Genomic DNA, 19,676 nt, shown 5'->3' on the forward strand with positions numbered 1-19,676 from the left:
ATGAGCACTCTCCAAGCAAGATGATACTCTGGTTTAAAGACATTCCTCTCCTTCCTTACGCCACAAAAAAGGACAGGAAAGCCATGCTCAGGTTAGCATACCTAAGATGCCACACTTCGGGTATCAAGAGAAACAGAGAGCCCTGTTCTATAACATCAAGTACTTCTTGTAGGAAAAGCAACTGAGACTTTAATCATGATCAGATTTTTTTATTTTTCTAGATCAATAAATACTAAAACAAGCATAGGAATAGTCACCTGTATCAATCTCTCTTTTGAAAAGAGGTCAACGGAAAAACACTTTAAGCTCAGCCACACTTTCTAGATGGTGCCATTGTTTGTCCCTCTTAACAGTGGACTGTGCCACACAGGACAGATGATGTTCTCTGCCAGAAATGCAATACATTCGGGTTCTTTTGAGGAAAAGAAACATTTATCACCAGAAACACTAAAGTGCTCCTGACAAAGTGATGGAAGTGTAAACGTATGCCTGAGGTCAAAGCCAGGAAAAGAACTGGTACAAAGGATGCCTCGATAGCAAAGTGTGAAGGTATGTATTGAGCAGCACTGAAAGGATAATTTGAAAAAATTATTCTGCTCCACAAAATAATCCACAGTAAACCTACATTTCTATGTTTTTATGTGTTACTTAACTTTCTGGGATTAGTAATACATGCTAATAATACTAATGCTTTAGAGGAACACAGACATGTTTGCACAGTTTTATTTCCATATGTATTTTCTTAGTCTCTCAAACTAAGGCTTTTTTCTGAGATTACTTTTTCTTTTCTTAAATCATAAGTAACAGGCTGATGTTCTTAAGACCTTTAAAGAAAAAAAAAAACAAACATTTTTCTACTTTTTACATAAGCTTTCCTTGAAATACAAGCTGTTTATAGAAGTCACAAAGGAGTGGTATTTAGTGCTGTTATGCCAGTTAAAGTTCCCTGCTAATAAACCGTTCTAATTACTGAGGATTCTACTCGGACAATTCTATGAAAGAAATTTGTAAAGCAAAAAGCAAACTGATATCAGAACAACAAAAGGAGTTAAGCGGTTTGCTTTTTTTTCCATGTGAGCTACTAGAGCTACCTCCATCATAAGCAGTTTACTGAATCCGGTAAGCGAAACCATGCCTTAAACCACAGATGCTTTTCATTAAATGACATTTAATCGTATATCTAGTTCCCTTGGTTCCCCCTAAACATTAAAACTGGGCTGAAAGGGTATGTGTGATTGACATTGGAAGGAAACTGATTAAACGGATTAAAATGCAGCAAAAATATAAATAAAACCAGCACCTAGATTATGTTGGGGGTTATGTCTTGACTAAATCATCATAAAAGTTGTCTTAGCAAAGATTTCTGAAGTTTCCAAATCAATTTGAGATTTTTCGTAAATATAAATTCCTAGATTTCAAACCTAAACCATTGATCATTACTATCATATTCACATAATGTTGCATCTTACTTTGAAGTTCCTAGAAGTAACCTAGCCTTTTAGAAAAGCCTGTATACCTCAGATTTACAAAGTACTATTAATTTTAATGAGATTTACTTACTGGACTCATTTAGGGTCTTCTAAAAAAATCCCAGCTACAGTAAGTAGTGAAAGAAAGTATTATTTAATTATGATTAACATTTATGTGTTGTGACTGCTACAAACAGATTACTTCCAGCAGCTGCAAAATATATAGAATGTAAAGCATGACATAATAAGAATAAATTGCACTATTTATCAGCTTTAGTGTTTTACATGCTTTATTTTCCAAGCACTGCAATATGATTTACACAGGAACAAGAGATGATATTTTCTCAAATGGTACTGTTAGAGTCCCTTTCAGGCCCAGTTCAGCATGACTCCTAGGTGACTCTGCAAAACCACTAATCGTCCCATTTACTTTCTAAGGACCACAAGAAATATAATTTATTTAATACCCGATTTACTAAAGCCTTAAAGCACAAAGGCTACGTAGGTGGAGAGAGAGATATATATATGTATGTAGTGAATTCTTAAAGGTCCTCCACAAAAATATTTCAGTAATACGTAGAATTTACATGACGGCTTATGCAACAAATCAATTTCCAAGAAAATTTTCAAGTAATTCTAAGCTGAAATCAACAAATTTATTTCTTATTAGCACGACTTTCTGCACGAACATCAAGAACCCTTCGGAGTTTCCTCCCACTATCTCTAATCTTATAGGATAACATAAACTTTGCTCATTCTTCTGTTTCCAGGACCACCAGCAAAACTACAGATTGCAACACAAAAATTAGCGTTCCAGTAATGACCTTTCATATATATATATATTTTTAAAAAGTAAACATTTACCCCTCAGAGTATTTTACAAATCATCAAGGAGCTATCGCCACACTTCACAGATGAGAAAGTTAACATTTATTTAAAGAGTGTCTTTGTTAGCATAGGGGAAAACAAGTGTTTCTATGACCAGACAAATTTTAAAAGTCTGATTTTTTTTTGGTGTATCTATCTTGAATCTGACCAACCTTTGGACCTTCAAAAGTAAGAGATTTCCCCAAAGCTTTTCTCACTGCTGAGAATTAAAGCTTCTCTTTGCAGAGTTCTCCACCATCCACCAAGACAGGAGCTCATACTGCAAAGATCACTGCAAAGGAGTCCCTACAGCCTACACTCTTTTGAAATCAACCAGTAATTTCAGGAAGGCAAATACAGGGCTTGCTTTTGCAGGCTTAAGTATTCTTCTCAACACTACAGCAATAGCCTACCTGTTCCAAATGACAAGAATTACCATTAACTGTAAAGTTACCATACGTACTACAGTGGGTTAAAAATGTGGGAGAAATTCAGACATTCCTCTTAGCTCCCTTTGTCTTTCACAATTTATCTTCTAAAGCAAAACAAGTGGTTATACTCTCTCAAACAGCTTTCCTGCACAATATGACATGAAGATTTTATTACTCAACACATATCTGCTGATAGGACTGATTTTGATTATAAATTCAACCACAATTAGCAAGCAACCTCTCATCCTAAAACTTTAAAACTTTTCTTTAAGACTCTAGCAGCTACAGGTCTGCTCATTAAAAACTAAAAGCTCAGACCAGCAGATACAGAAAAATAAGGCCACTGGGTGCCTAACATTACCAAAAGGCTTCACAAAAACTAGAAACACCTACTTGCACAACTTTCACCACTACTGCACATACATATGATGCAGTTTTTAGTTTCATTTCACCTTTCCAATCCTGTCATTTGCTTGCATTAGTATAACTGTATAGTAACTATGATTCCCAAGAAAGCCAGGGTAGTCAAAGTTTAGATTTTTTTTTTTCCAACTAGGACACATAAGCCATAGAGTGAAAAAATCCCAAAGAAACTACTTCAAATATTAGAAAATACAATAGCAGTGCATGCAATTACACAACTGAAACTAGTTTTCATCAAAATTACTACAAATGATCTTAAGACAGTCAACTCCAAATGGTGGTTTTGGTGGGTTGATTTTTTTAGTCTTATGAAAAGGGATTTACAATGTACAGTTTTGGAGACTGTAGAAACTATCTATCAAAGGCTGGATTCATTAATTTAAAAACAAAGAAACTGAAATTCTTAGTATCTACAGCTATGTTTGGTCGAAAAGAAAAATTCACATCTTCCAATCCATTTATAAGAGGGTACAATATCAAAGGACTGGATATAGTGTTAGAGACCCCTCACTTTTTCTCTTTTTGCTGGTGTTCAGATTTCCTTCTGTCCAATAATTCCAAGTGCTTTGGGATTTAAAAACACATTCAATTTTCCAACACAAGTTTAATTTGATAAACATAACTTACTATGTACATAAATATTGTAGAAATATTAAAAGTTAGCTGATAATGGTAATGCTGAGGACTTAGAAGGCAGCTCTGTTAACATTAAATTATCCCTATTAATAGTGTTTGAAAATAATGCAGAACTTTTTAAAGATTTTTTAAAATACTAAGATATAGGAAAAAAAAACATGAAAAACCATACCTTTTCCAACAACACAAAAAAAATGTACTACTTCATGGAGTCTTAAATGCTTCTCATTAATAACTCTGTTCCAAGCAATGCAACTTCCCAGTAACATCTCATCTAGTTTTTCAATTTCCAGGACAGTTTACCAGTCTCCTGTTTAATTTAAAGCATTTTAGAAATGGCCTAGGCCAAAATAATGTAAGCTATTTAAAATAGTCAGCCCCGTTTTCTTATATCATGCTCACCTACGTTTCTCCTGATAACAGGGTCCAGAATATTCCCATATTAAAGCCCTAACCAGTAAAAACGTAAAAAAGGAAAAGGAAAAGAAATCTTATTAGTATTCCACTGAAGCTCAAGCATTCCTGCACTGTTTTAAAAAAGAAACACTTAAGTTTTCTATTGAATAGTAGGTGAAAAACCCTGGGCACTTTTCCAGAAGTTAGAATTTTCTGTGTTCTGATGTCAAAATAGTACAATGTAGAGCAACTTGATGGCTATAAATCATCAGTCAGCATTAAGCCACAGATGCTTCTATGACAAGTTTTATTTTTGCATAATTAGAAATCTAGTTTTCAAAACTAACACTGGCAATAAAGAATGCTTTAAATAGCTGGAACAGGGAAATGTTTACTGGTTACTTTACTACAATTTCACACAAAAACCTTTGCAATTGCCAAGAACCCTCTGGAAACCACTGCCAAGATGACTTTTTCATAAAGTGATCTGACCTCCTTATTATAGTCTGGTTAATATTTAGTATAAAAATGTGTTAAAAGCGCAGGACAACAAATTTATAGTCTTTATACTATGACTCCCCAGAAATAACAATTCAACAATTAGCATTTTTTCCACCTAGGTCTAAGGCTGCGATTTCAAAAAAGTAAACTAGCCACCAAGAAAAAAAACAACTGTAACTGGAAATGAACGATAAGGAAAATAATGCATGGGTAATTTGTTGCATTTTTCTCGTCATCTTCATCAAGATGGACAGGCAAGGAGAATCATGGCTTCATTATCTGCTTCTTACATAAGGACAGAAATACTTTAACAAGATTTTATATAAAGATCCCAGCTTACCATGTTCTGCTCCAGGGCCATCAATAGAAAAAGAACAAAGATGCAGAAGAAAACAAAAAAGAGACTATGGTAAGAACAGAAAAAATAGCCAAGAGTAGAGGAAGAAACTTTAAAAAATTGAATGAAAAATGAAAAAAGTTACAGATACCACAAAATGAATTACTAGAATAGGTCAATGTCATTTTTTCTTCCACAACTATGTCTACCAAAAAACAAATAGATTAAGCGCATTTCTGGAAGACAGACAAAACCCATGCAGAACCTAATTAGAGCTCCTAATCAATGCATAATCCTGCTTTGGAAGGGCATGTGCCTACTGAGTTTCAGGCAACAGAGATTCTTTGTTTCTCTTTGAGAAGAGACTATTTTCTAAGTTTCCCAAGGTCTTTTTCAGAAAGTACCATCTACTATTTTTCCAGTTATACAGCTGCAACACCTTAAATAAATGAATACAGAGAAGGGTGGTATACATCCCCAATAAATACTTAGGAGAAGAAGGAAAAGGGGAAAAGAGATAGAGTATTCAACAGTAACTGCATGCAGGCACATTTAACTGTTTTCCCTGGGTTCTAAAAGCCATCAAAGATTCAGAGTAACAGTTGGATTAAAGTGCTTAGAAATAACTATTAGAAGAGCTTCTTTCTCCCATTAATATCACAAAAGCTTAGGAAGAACAAGAATCAGTATGAACTGCTACCTAAGTTATAAGCTAATAAAAACAAACATACTTACATAATTATATCTGATTATGACTACATGTTCAAATTTGTAAAATCATCAACTGAAATATGTGAGGGCACAGATCATCATAAATTTGTATTCAATCTTTGGCAACTTTTTGAAAATGGAAAGTTGAAAACAAATTTATAATCATTAATAAGAGGAAATTTTATACTCCCTTTCAAAATGATTCTCATGAACAATATTCTGATGACTAATACTAGTTTTCTCTTTAGCACTACAAAGATAATTTCAGGAGAGTTGAGGAATTTAACAGTTTAAACAAGTTTTAATTCAATCAAGTTACAAATCACCTACATATCTTGCAGCAAATATGGTCTCAAAAAATCATTTCCATCAAAAGATGTTATTTTGGTGCTAATGAACCACTGGTCTAGAGTTCTCACCACAGTACACAATGATGGAGACAGCTGTTTCACACTTGCAGCAGGCTGGAATAATTTTGTTAATAGTCAATACTACTGTAAACTCAAAAATGTAACACTGCAGTAACATATCAAGTATGATATGTAAACACTTCCTATGTGAACTGGTGTGATTCTTGTCCTCATTTTAAAACTCAGACTTGCATTACACCAAAAACTTTCAGCAGAATAAGACTGTTAAAATGCATACCAGAATTTACTTAAGGACCACTCAACATAACTAATTCTTTACTCAACTTTTGAATAAGCTAATGAAATTATCAGTACCAGACATAGAGGACAGTAGAAAACCTACATACTGGGGTAGGCTTTCCTCTTTTGTTTTCCACTGTCACATTCTGCTACATTAAGTTTGTGATTATTTTGTTCTCATATTATCTGCAAGTGAACATACTCGCAGTTCTACGGAAGTTGAACTCTTCTTTAAGGGTGGTCTGCTGCAATCCCGTTTTTCCCTAGCTGGGTATTCTCATTGCATCACTTCTGTCACTGCTAAACCAGAACTGACTCTATAGCAAGTCAGCTGAGACAAGATTAAGCGCTCCACCAAACGGACTGGGTGCCCACTCAGATGAAGGCCAGTACTTCGTGGTGCAAAACAGGAATCAGGGACAGCAAATCATGAGGGAATGGCAGGACTGCAGCAGCCCTTGGTTCCTACTGTCATGGAAATATTAAGTCTGCTTCACACTACTAAAAATAATACGCTATCACCTCTCCTCCACATCAAAAAGTTTACCACGTTATCTAGCAGTCACTCCCAAGAAGTTTGGGCTGCTTCATTACCCTACCTACAGAGCTTCCCTTTTGATCATTTACACGATGTGCACGGTGAGAGACTGGCGTCTGAACTGACAGAACAGATGTAACGCGGCAATTTCCTAAAAAGCTTTGAAGGACGGCAGTGTCCTTTTTCAGCTGCTCTATCACTTATTCATTTCATAACTTTAATTGAACAAGCAGCAAACAATGGACTGCACAGCATGACCAACATTTCAACGGGGAGACTATAGAAGGCGGCACTAGATTCTCTCTTGTGAAAGCAAAAAGGCAAAACCAGCACACCATGCAGGAATGGGTTAGAAAGAGCTATTCAGGGAAGCTAAACTTGCATGCAGAATTTATAGCGGCTTTTCAGATAGCTAAAACAAATGAAATCTTCTCCTCTTCTAATATCTTTCAATTTCAAGCTTTTGCTAGTTGTAGCTACAGGGCAACAAATTATGTACAGCATTACTACAATATCCTTTTTTTTTTTTTTACTAAAACTAAAGCACAATTAAAAATTCCTAAACTAAAATTTTTTCAACTGTATCAGGTTTTTGCTATAGAATCCACAGCACAGAAAGTTCTCAGGGTAAAACCAAAGCCATCCTTCAGTTTATTTTAAGAAGTTGAAAATAAACCACAATGGAAATTTACAACTACACTTAAAAAAGAGTATTAGAAATTTACTTTAACTAATAAAGAAGCCACACGTCATCACACTTACTTAGGAAAAAAATGCTTTTAAGTTATCCAACTGAAAAATTAAACCTTCAGCCAATACTACTGTCCCTTCATTATAGTTTCTCCTGTTATATAAAGAAAATGTATTGTATGCAAGAGTGACTAAAAAAAGAAATACCATGAAAATACGATCTCTAGTAACACAGAGTAAACAGAAGGCGGACAGTTAGTGAGTGCTTACATACCAAGCATCACTAGAAAGAACGTTCCAATTAGTAAAAAATCATGCAGAATACATACAGCACATTAAACTGGATGAAACACCAGAATGCCATTTTCTGCTGCTGCTTTGATAATGAGTACAGTAAGCATTTGCAAGAAGAAAGTCTGTGAGTAAAATCCTTGCATGTTAGCTGGACTACCATGGAAAAGACTCGCTTCTTCAGAAAGCAAGCCATTCTCTGTAACCACTAAATGCTTGTACTCTGTTTTGCTAACATCTCACAATTTAAAGCAACAGATCGCGAAGAAGAGACTGTATCTCATTTAACACAGATATTTTTCTCTAACCATAGGGTCACAAACATTTGTTGTAGCTGTGTTACATCTTCACACAAATCTTTGCTGGTATTTTTGTTGGCACACTATGTTTCAAAACACTGAACGTAAAGAAAAGTATCATGCTCTATTACGCTTGTAGTGAATAGTTTGCTATTTGATTCATTTTTTCAATTATTTTTTTCTTCAAAGTAAGAAGACAGCAAATATTATCTTCAAGGTGAAAATCAAATCCTACTTCCCCAGATTTCCTTCCACTATTTACTTTATTCTTAATTCTCCTGCCTTCTGCTATATAGAATATAACAATCGTTTGTTTTTTAACAGTGTATGTTATCTGTTTTAATCTTTTGACATAAAAAATAGTTCTTGATGTTTTTCCCAGTCCTGTCCTTTGTCACAGCTGATACTGAAGGCAGCCATCATCAGCACAGGCTTTCCCCATTTTCTCACTATGATCTCCATGAGAATTCAGTTGCAACTTGGTGAGGCTGCTTTTATTGCAGCATGTGTAATGTGGAATACAAGATCTCACAGTGTTGAAGTTACTTCTTTTCCTCTGAAAACAGCAAGCATTTCTTATCATACTGCCCTGGTGAACACATCTTCTAAGCATTCTGTTCACTGCTCCTACTTTTACTTTTCTAGTAGTGCCTTGCACTTAACCTTACCAGCCCCTCAGGCCAAAATAAATTCATCTAATAGTAAAAACTTAACTCAAGAAGATTCAATCAATCACTTTCAGCAACTGCTTAAGCCTCTTGGGCAATTTTCAGGTATTTCCACAGTTGTTCGCAGTCTGATTTCTACTATTCTATTATTTGTTAAGCATAGCTATTTTCTCTCTGTTGTTTATGAAAATGTTTAGAGGTGAGAATGTATGTTTCACTTCCTTTATTTCATAGTTTCACTAATTCAGACTTATTCAGCCTTCCAAACGGCTTGCTGGAGACAGATTACAGTTGCAGCAGCAACTATGATATGGCTAAAGGACAGTAATATCAGTTAATACAGCACTCTTCAGGCCAGTTTTTTGAGGCTTTGTAGCTTTGTGAAGTTGTTGGGGGTTTTGTTTGTTTGAAGTCTACGTTTTTGGTGGGGTTTTTTTTGTTTTGTTTTGTTTTTTTTTAATTTGACCTGAAGACTGGCAAAATTACTTTCTAACTTCAGCTCCTACACATAGCAAGAATTATCCACTTGACTCTATTATTAAATGGTTTATTAGGTTTTGGCAATTTGGACTTCTATGTATTTATGTTATAGATCATCTTGTGTGGAAAATATTCTGGTAACATCTTTATTTTGCATCCTTTCCTACCTCCATTTTTAAATTCATCAACTACAACACTGAAACTTCTATTACAAAACAGGATTAAACGCTTGGGAACACTATTGAAGACTGATGGTAATTGTTGTCCAATGCATAAAGCTGCTACAAAATACATAAAAATGACCATTAGAAAATTGTTTATTTGTTGACTCCTATATACTCTAAGTTATAATTGTTTTCCAGATTAAGGAATAATTACCTTCATAACATGGTTTTGTGTTTGAATTATTTTGAAAAAATAACTGCCATTGACATTAGTCTACCCTAAGGATTTTGACATTATGAAAACAACATTGCTACAGTTATTTATTTTAATTAAGCTCAATGATTCCTTTGTTTACCATACAGTTAAACTTAAAAATATGAACATATACAAAGATATATGAGAAGTCTAAAATCACTAATATAGGCAAGAACCAAATGTACTAACAGAATTTAACAATCTTCAACTGAAAAATTAATTCCTACCCATCACACTTTTGAAATTCAATTATTGTAGTGGCAAGTGATGCACAAAATTTTAAAGGGACCATCACTGACTAATACTATGTCATAGTGGTCTTCAGACAAGGAGGAAAGAACAAATAACAAAAAAGTTCAGCTGCCCCAATGCAGGAAGAACGATACAAAGAATCTGAAAAACACCAATTCCAGGACAAATTAGCATAGTTAAGCAGAAGCCCTTTTCCTCAGAAAGGAAGAATGTGGAGTCAAAGGAAAAAGGGGTAAGAAATGTTTGCCTGAAATTTTAATTCTGTTGTATGTGCCTCATCCTATATAAAGATAGTTAGTATAATGGTGAATTAGTAATTAAAGAGACCTGGACATCTATATAACAAAAGGAGTATCTAGATAGAGTTTATTCAACACTTCTTAGAACAAGTAGAAGCCTCAGATACTTCTAGCACAGGAATTCATATCTACTGCCCAGGACCTCAAAGAATAATTCCAAACCCTTAAGGACACTGTAATTCAGTATGCTAAGCTTAATTATTACATACACCCCTTTACACAGTCTCTCCATTTTTCTTATGTTCTGCAGTGCACAATCCAGAGCATCTTTTGTTTTTCCCTTGCAAGAGAACCACCCATCCTTACTGAACTCCAGCAAACAAGAAATAAACTCTCAAAGCTCTCACAATGAAGAGAGATCAATACCTGTAGAATTCACTTTAGAAGGAGACATAAGGATAGCATAGCTCAATGTGATCCCAAAAGCCTGCAGGCTACTTTATTCTTCCTGTTTTTCTTTGCAGAAAAACATGAAAGAAGCAGTACCATATGATCTTGCAGGTCCACATAATGACCAGTATCTCACTGAACTATGGGAAGAAAAGATTAGAACTATAAAACTTGAAGTACAGCCAAAATTAAAAAAAGTTTCATACCAAAGAAATGTATATTAAATACAAGTTGGTGGGTTGTTTTTTTTTTTTTTTTTTTTGTTTGGGTTTTTTTTTGTTGGGGCTTGGTGGTTTTTTTTTAAGTTTTGGCCTCTCTCCTTAGGGAGAAAAAAAGGCTCATTCAGCCAGTCTGCCTCAAGTTGTCCTTTTTATTTCTAAAGATAAACTGCTTGATTATGCTACCACCTTGGTGAAAATCCAAGAGCAAGTGGAAAGGGAAATTAATAATTCACATCCACAAGGAAAAAAACCCACTAGTTATCGAGATTCATAAAGATGAGAAGAAATACACGCTACTACTGAAATAGCTTCTGTTCACCCAAGTACCTTCAAACGGAAATCCATTTTAGAAATGTGCCTATTTGTGCACTGTTGTTATAAAAAGTAATTAGACTTTTTAATATCTTGGATATAAAAATAACTGATTATTCCCAGAAATTAGTAACTCATTCCCATCTCTAACACCAGCTTGCTTTTCTGAAATGTATCTCAGAAAAACCAAAGCATTGCCAATATATGACAAGAATGAAACTGAGTCTCCCCTCCTACATAATCTCAATTTTTATTCAAGTTGAATGGAGATAAAAGAGAAATACATTAATATATTTTTTATCAATTTTAATCCTCTGACATTTATTTGGAAAACAGTAATAGTTGCAGGTATTCCATGTGAAAAGGAATTTCCAATTTTTGTATTCATACATTTTAGAGCATCTTTGGAATGTTCCAACATCCACAATTTCACCCATCCTGTTATAATAAGCTAGGATTTCTTTTTTTCCTCGTGTTTACCCTGACTATTTAAGGGTTTATGGCTGGCTTCACATAAGTTTTCCATTCATATCTTTTAATCCTAAAGCAGAATTTTTCAACTCTCAAACTGCCTGAAAACGTAATTTGATTAAACAGCCATTTTTGATGCTACTTCAGCAGATGCAACAGGTAGTGCAAAAAACAAATTCACCTACATACTAATTCATCAGGATGTACTGCAGATGCCTGTTTCAACGAGGCATAACTTTCAGAAATGAGAGCCAACAGACCTTTAATTCTTGCACAGGTAATAAGCACTGCCCAAATCTCTTAAACCTACACACAATATATAAAGATGTTAAGTAACTGAACTGACAAAGTGTTTTTCAACTGATGATATATTTGGACAATACTTAACCCTTTGTTGTTTATTTCTAGAGGGGGAAAAATCTGTAATCAGCATTATAGAGCTCCCCCAACTGATAAAGTTACTAAACAAGGCAGAATATTTTCAAGACAGACAGAGTCACAGAATCTTAGTGGTTGGAAGGGACCTCCGAGATCATTGAGTCCAACCAAATACCAAAAAGTCCAGACCTAGCTGACACTAACAAAATGAAAAACTACTAATGTATTCATTTTTTTAGAGGCTCAAAATACACCCATACACCAGCTCCAGAAACCAAGCATAACACAAACGTATGCAGAGTATACACGTTACTACTTCAGACATACTGGGGATTTGTGACCTATCGGGTCATCTTGAACATGACCCTTCGGTCGTATTATTCAGCAACAAGAGGGAGGCAGAAGAATCAACAGATGTTTCACAACATTAATTCTGCATCACATAGAAGTTTTGAGCTGTGTGTCTTTTTAAAACTATTTGGTGCACTGTAGCTAGAGAATAAACAAAAATGTTTCAAGTTTTGCGCATATAAAAAGTCTTTTTCTTATTACCATTTCTAGTCCTGACCACAAACTCAATCCTAACATGCTCAACATCTCTGTAGTAAATGAATAAATTCTAAAGATATACTTTTCTCTAGTTGATTTCAGCCTTCAGAGACTGACAATGTGAAGAGGTCTAAATTACTTTTTTCCCCCCCCATACTTCCTGCTTAATATTCTACCATTTTTTGTTAACTCAAAAACGAAGTGTCTCTCCTGATCTTCGGTAACTTTTAAAAATGTCTTCAAATTAAATGTGCTTATACAGCATGTGTCACCACAAGCTCCCTGACAGTCAGCATCTATTAGCATTCACTAAGCACCCAGAATCACTAGGTCATTTTAATACCACCTACTGCTTTCTTTCACAAGATAATCTCAATTTTTCCTCGTATTACGGAAAATTTCTCCACCACTGAAAAAGACATTAATTTATTTTTATCATTCAATAATGGCACAAAAATGGTGGTAAAAATCAGCACAAGATGCAAGTTAATGGCATGGAATGCACTGTACAGCCATGCTAAGTCACCTTGCTTTGAGTGAGAATACAGAGCAGATCTAAGAGAAGAGCTCTCACAGGGTAATTCTGGTCCCTGCAAAATGCTTTAAGTCACCTCGCTGGGCAGAAAGCTGTTTTTATTACCAGGAAGTGAGAAATACAACCCATTTTCCAGTTTCACTATGCTTATTTTTCGCCCAATATGTTGATGGCAAAGTTTTTTGATACTGTGCTCCTGAAGGGTTTTGTTCTTTTTGGAAGGTGTCTAATGTGAGGATCTAAGAAAACATACCTCCTTTTCTTAAAGAATCAGAATCATCTCAAAGTGAAACATAAAAGCATGTCACATATCCCCAGCCTTAAAGTGAAACATCCTTATACTGAAAGAAGGACAGAAAGGTAGTGTAACAGTTAAGCATTGCCTTTTAAAGGTGAGAAGGATTTCCTGCATCTATATCTAAAACAGGCCAAAAAACCAAACACAAAACCATCTCTTAAAAATATTATTCTGTCCTGAGGAATAATTCAATACAGGATGAAATATTTTGAAGATCACTAGACTATTAAAAAAAAAATTAAGCTTCATTTTAGGATGCTGCTCTGCAGGCTTACTCTTACTGCTGCAGTATTCATTGTATTTCAGATATGACTTCTGGAAATGGAAAACAAAGACTTGCATACAAATACTTACTGCGGGTATCAGTAACTTTTTTACTTCTTCAACAGCCCTCTTCAGTTTTATTTCTGCTCTGTTTTGAGCATCCTCCACAGTGATAAGTACATGTAAATCTTCATTCAGGTGTTCCCAATTGGGCTTGCCTCGGTTCTGTTCTTCCTAAAAAAAAATTGAAAGACGGAAGCTATGAAGCATTGTTACATTCTGTATAAAACAATCATGTAAAGAGTAGACAAACTCAGTTCTTTTAATAGTACAAACAGCAAAATAGGAAAAGACTTCTTCATACTGTGGAGGCTGTTTTGTTTTATGTGGTTACTTAACAAGAACTTGAGGCTACAAAATACCTTTTTTTGGATTTTGATTGTGTTTTGGAACCTCATACTTGTTGGTTGTTTCTTTTTCTAGAGACTACATAACAAATGTGATTTCTTAGAGTACCTTTCTCAACTGAACAAAGGAACAAGAACAGGAAGTACTACAAACACAGTATCATTTTCAATATTCTTTGGAGCCTTTCAAGGGTTAACAGATAAAACATACTGGTGGTTAAAAAACGTAGTATTTTCAAGAGAAGTGAAAAGACACCATACATAGAAACTCCATCTGAATCACTCCAAAGGACAAGAAAAGAGAGCAATTCTTAGTTTTAAAACTTGGTTTTAAATACAGTTTTAAAAATTGCTTTTAAATACTCATAAAGCAAAGGTTCAAGAATTAAACATTACAAAAGGAACAGAAGTTACAATTTTCGAAGCAGAGCTACATTCACTGGATGAAGGGCAGAGAGGAGGACATGACAAGGCCTTAATACCGAAGCCACCGAAGAGCATGTAACAAGATGGTCATCATTACACAGGCACTCTGTTACAACAATGGCATTAATAATACCAAAGATAAATCTTAGTAATGTTTTCAGAAAGGCAAGGCACGCTAAAGAAAACTTTTTTTTTAAAATGTAAACATTTTTAAACAACAGATATCCATAAATTTAAGTAACACATTCAAGTATCCAGACTTTAAAAAAATAAGATCATGAACACAACACAGAAGAAACTTTCCAACTCCATCTTTATTAAATAGTGAATAAAGCTAGCCAAATTTCCCAGAAGCATAATTTCAATTTGACAATATTTAAAATGTAATAAAACAAGTTAAAAAAACGGGAGAGAGGGATAAAAAATTGGTAAATGAGAGAAGTTTATTATAACTTTTGAATCTAAATAAAGGCCCACATAAACAAACCCAACTTATTTAAAATCTTAGGCATCATAAAAGGGCCTCCTATTTGTAAGACAAACATTTGTGGCTTAACCGCAATTCACATTTTAAAAAAATTAAGGCAAGCAAAGTTAATTGCAAATGTATCTTTTCCACCAGATTTCATTAAAATTCTTCCAGGAAATCAGACATGCAGAGGAAATGTTCGAAGATTTAATACCAACAAATGCTTGCAGTACTTCATATTCATATATACCTGAGGGAGCAATGTTCCTTAGAATGTTGTATCTTTAATTCAGCTTCTTTAAGTCCAGAATGTTTAGTGGAATAGACACGGATAAAAAATACAGAATCATGAGAGATGTATGTAAAAAGAATCAATACTTTGAAGGAAATTTCTTCTTCATACTATTCTTCATGTAATGTGCACATGCACCCTACTCCATACTATCAACTACAGTAATTTTTTTAAAAAAATCTTATCTTCGCCAACTTTCTAAGCAATGGTGGCTCTGAAAATATCTCTGTGAATTTCAGAAGCTGAGAAAGGAGAGAAAAGTAACCCTCATTTATAAAACAGAACTTGACGCAAAGTGCAGCTGAGTTATAACATGTTCTCTGCTGTAATTTAATCTTTGAAAGAACTATCTACCACAAGGTATTTGCAGCTTATTTCACTCAATCATGATCAAATCTCCACGATTACTATTTAAACAATTCGATTTTTTTTTTTAATCCAAAGCAGGAGTGAGTTGTGGGTTTTTTTAAGATGGTGACAAGTTATGTTACAGGTATGATGAATAAGAGAAGGTTCCTAAACCAGTAGAGGGCAGAGCAAGGAACATGGTGAGCTCACACAAAGATGGAATGGGAAAGGTACCTCGTACTAACCTGAGATGAGATGCACAATAGCCTGCATGACCAGAGTACCTCTCTTATTTGGTATTTAAATGTTTCAGATTAACATAATCTCAAATACTGGTGCTGTACTTCAAATTATTTGTTGCAACATGAGGATTTTTTTGTTACGTTAAAAAAAACACCTGCACATAGGACAATAAACCACATTTTTTCCCCAACCTCTAATCCACTTTTAGGTAGGAAATGTTGTCTGTAAGGTCAACAAGCACGCGTATTACGAAGGTCAGACCTTACAACACTAGCAATCATACAAGTACTTACCAGTAAGATAACCCAACTAATGTATGACTAGTTTTAAACATGCTCTTCTGTGGTCATTAAGTACATTAATAGAAGTCCTGTTGTGGAGAGTACTATTTCTTAAGCCAAATGGTAAGACTGAAAGAAAGGTTAAGAAGAATAAAAGTCCACAAATAATAGGTTTGAAAAAACAATTATTAAAAAAAAAAAAAAAAGAGAGTTTGGAATGGGCTTCCAATTTCTTCTGCTCTACCTCAACAGTCTGAGGCTCTGAATTCCTCCACTGCTTCCATTCTGTCCCATGCAGTTGCTTTCTTAGTGAGTTAAGTTTTCTGAGAAAAGTCTTTTGGTTTATTGAAAATGCTAGTTGAATGTTATACCAATATGTATGTTCAATTATTTATTGGTTGGCTTTACCAAAAGTGAGAAATTCTGATCTACAGTAGGCCATTCATTCAAACAGAAAGTCAGATGCAAAACCTACGACAGGGCTAGGCTCATGGGAGGAGAGAGATAACCTGCAACCTCCTGCAGTTAAGAGCTGCAATCTTTTATACTGACTCATTCTCCTTTTAAATTCTGAAAGGATGGTTTGGAAAGACATATTTTCCCCCAGGTAAAATCTTTACTTAAACTAGTCCTCTGTGCAACAAGTCATAAAACAGGATTGGGAAAAGATGTTTTCAAAATAGAAAATGCTAATGGGTAAATTCAATATATCTGAAATTCAAGTTGGAAGGTGTCTTTCTTAAGACTAATGAAATATGGTCCGACACTTCGAAGGCTGGTTAGGGTTTTCTTTTGAAATTGTTTAGGGAGAAAACAGTGAAAAGATAGGCAGGAGAGAATGACTACAGTTTGCCCTGCTGCATAACTTTGTAGAAAGAAACTACAAACTGTGGCATTATTGAAGTGAATTGCAGCTAAAACAAAACAAATTATTTCACAGAACCGGAGAACAGCCGAGGTGGGAAAGGACCTTGGACATTATCCAGTCCAAACACCCTGCTTAGGCAGGGTCAACTTGAGCATGTTGTTCAGTGCTAGGTTTTAAGTATCTCCAAGAATGGAGACTCCATCACCTCTCCAGGCAGCCAGTTCAGTCTTCAATCAGTGTTCAATCACAATAAATAAAAAAAAAAAGCAGCTTTTTCTTATATTAAACATAATTTCTTTTACTTCTATGTGCCCACTGCCTCTTGTCCTTCAGTAGCACCTGTTGAGCAATTGCTGCCAGGTCTACCTATCGAAAAAGCAGTGAGGAGTACCTCCCATGGCAATTTCTGTTATTTCGGACAAAAAAAATTGTTGCCACAGCAGGAAGGGTAAGTACATAGAAGAAAGAAACAGCACCAAGAAAACCAGAATAAAAGACTTGATAAAAAGAAATTCAATTGCATAGATTCAAAATTATATTACATACACAAGAAGTAATTTATAGCATGAAGTTTTCCTGCATCCCAGAGATTGTTTATTGAAGAATTATACAGGAAAAATTAAGGCAGTGAAGATTCAGGAAACTATGGAGTACAGTGATTTATGCCACAACCTTGGGGAACAACAATATTAGAAAAGCTTAATTACAACCAAACTATCTTGTCTGCTAAATTAAAGAACATTAAGAGGAACATAACTGGCAGATGAAATTTCACTGTGCTCCTTGTTTGGCAGAAATTTCAGTATCCTTAAATATAGCCCAATTTTGTAAACAGATCTTGCTTTCATTCTGTTGCCTGTGTGTATATGCTCATTATCCTCAAGGTACCTGTACAGAATAATGGACTTGAAGAAACTGCTCAATATTTATCGTGCTATTAAGGTCAATGGATCAGGTAGTTTAAAAAAAATGATTTTGCTACAACTTGAAATTTAGTTGCACAAAAATAAAAGAAAATTTAACATAATTATGGAAGGGGTTTTGTGGCCTTTTTTTTTAGATTAGAGTTTTGGTTTTTGGTTTTTTTTAGAGATTGGGGGGGGGGCGAGGGGAGAGACAAAAAGCAGGAAGAAGATGCAATTAACTCAAAACTACACATTTTATTGAAGTTGAGCTCTCTGTTGTTTTGTGTCCTCCATTTACCATACACCTCACCCTATCACAGTAATTCCAGGTTGCGGTCTTGTATCTCCTGCACCCCAGTCCTTTAAAGCCACGTCTTCATATCTCATCCCAAAGCTTCCCTCTTAATATGGTTATTGACTTAACAAGAAAGAGACAGCAGCTTACTAGCCTTCTGTAAGCTACGCAAAGCAGATGACTGAAAACTCAGTGCATTCCTTCCCTCTACCAGAAGTATTAAGTTCGGCCTCTCCTCTATCTAGCCAATAATTTTTGGAAAACTTTAAACCCAAAGGAAAGAAGTACCTGTCAAGCTTGATTGAAATTGTTCAAAAGATTCAAATGGCGAAAAAGGAAGGTATTTTCAGAAAGCAAGTCATCACAAAATATTTTATCAAAATACTTTTTAAAAAGTCTCAAGCTTTATTTCTCACTACAAAGGCCCAAGGACTTTCACAGTATGGCCGACCGACTATAAATAGTCGATGATTAAAAACTGGTGAAACAGAATCCAGTCATTTCTAGCTGTCAGAATGCCATTAAAGGAAAATGAAATAAGCATGGAAAAGAAATACTTTCCTAGTATCTGTTTATAGAAAGGCAGAGATATATTAGTTAGACAATAAAGCATGAATTCAATGTGATGAGTGGAAGGAAGCTTTCCACGTGGCATTTTTTTCACAAAGTTATGGGCTGTAGTATTAAAAAAAGTACAACTCCCATCCTACGTACATTTTCCACTCTAACTCATGCAATTTCCAGTAACATTGGCCACAAGAAAACACAAACACAGTTCAGTAGCAACAGCCGGGGCTCTTTAAAGAAATAAAGCCACTGACTCAAGTAAATGTTGAGAATGAATCTTTGTATCCTCACTCATCTTGAAGTGAGGTTACTAAATTCTGTTTTCACCAACCTATTACAACCAGCTACTCTCCCTACTGAACGATCCAAAAAACACACAGAGAAAAGCTAGAGTAAACGGAAAGAGTGTTTTCATACAATGAAACTAAATGCTAAAATTAAAAGACATCAGAATAGCTTTAGTCTTTTAAACCATACAAAGGTTTAATTCAAGTACATTCTAAGAGCTTTAATTAAAATTATCATAAGACATAAGAAACAGAATAATCACTCATAGCCATTTCTCACAATCAAATTGAGGAGTTAAGATGTGGAGAGAAAGAACTTAGCTATTTAGTAAAATTACCACTATATATTTTGTCTAATAAATTGTGGTATAGGTACATTACAGTTGACAATAGTTCTCAGTGAATGTTTCTTTTCATAGTGAAAACACTCATATATATATATATATATATATATAAATGTTTTAAAAATAATTGGAAGAGTGGCTTAAAAGCAGCTGTATGAATTTTAAAGG

General features: G+C 34.7%; 1 protein-coding gene across 2 annotated transcripts in view; it reads right to left on the reverse strand.

Annotated features, from left to right (window-relative positions):
* QKI (QKI, KH domain containing, RNA binding) overlaps nt 1–19,676 on the reverse strand; it is a 144,887-nt gene that overhangs the window by 39,688 nt on the left and 85,523 nt on the right. For both annotated transcript variants that reach the window (XM_014950607.1, XM_014950608.1), the window contains exon 5: nt 13,867–14,010. In XM_014950607.1, coding sequence (XP_014806093.1) covers nt 13,867–14,010 — 144 coding nt within the window. The remainder of the gene's footprint in view (nt 1–13,866; nt 14,011–19,676) is intronic.

This window comes from Calidris pugnax, unplaced genomic scaffold, assembly GCF_001431845.1.
Source record: "Calidris pugnax isolate Ruff unplaced genomic scaffold, ASM143184v1 scaffold24, whole genome shotgun sequence".
NCBI classification, from domain to species: Eukaryota; Metazoa; Chordata; class Aves; order Charadriiformes; family Scolopacidae; genus Calidris; species Calidris pugnax.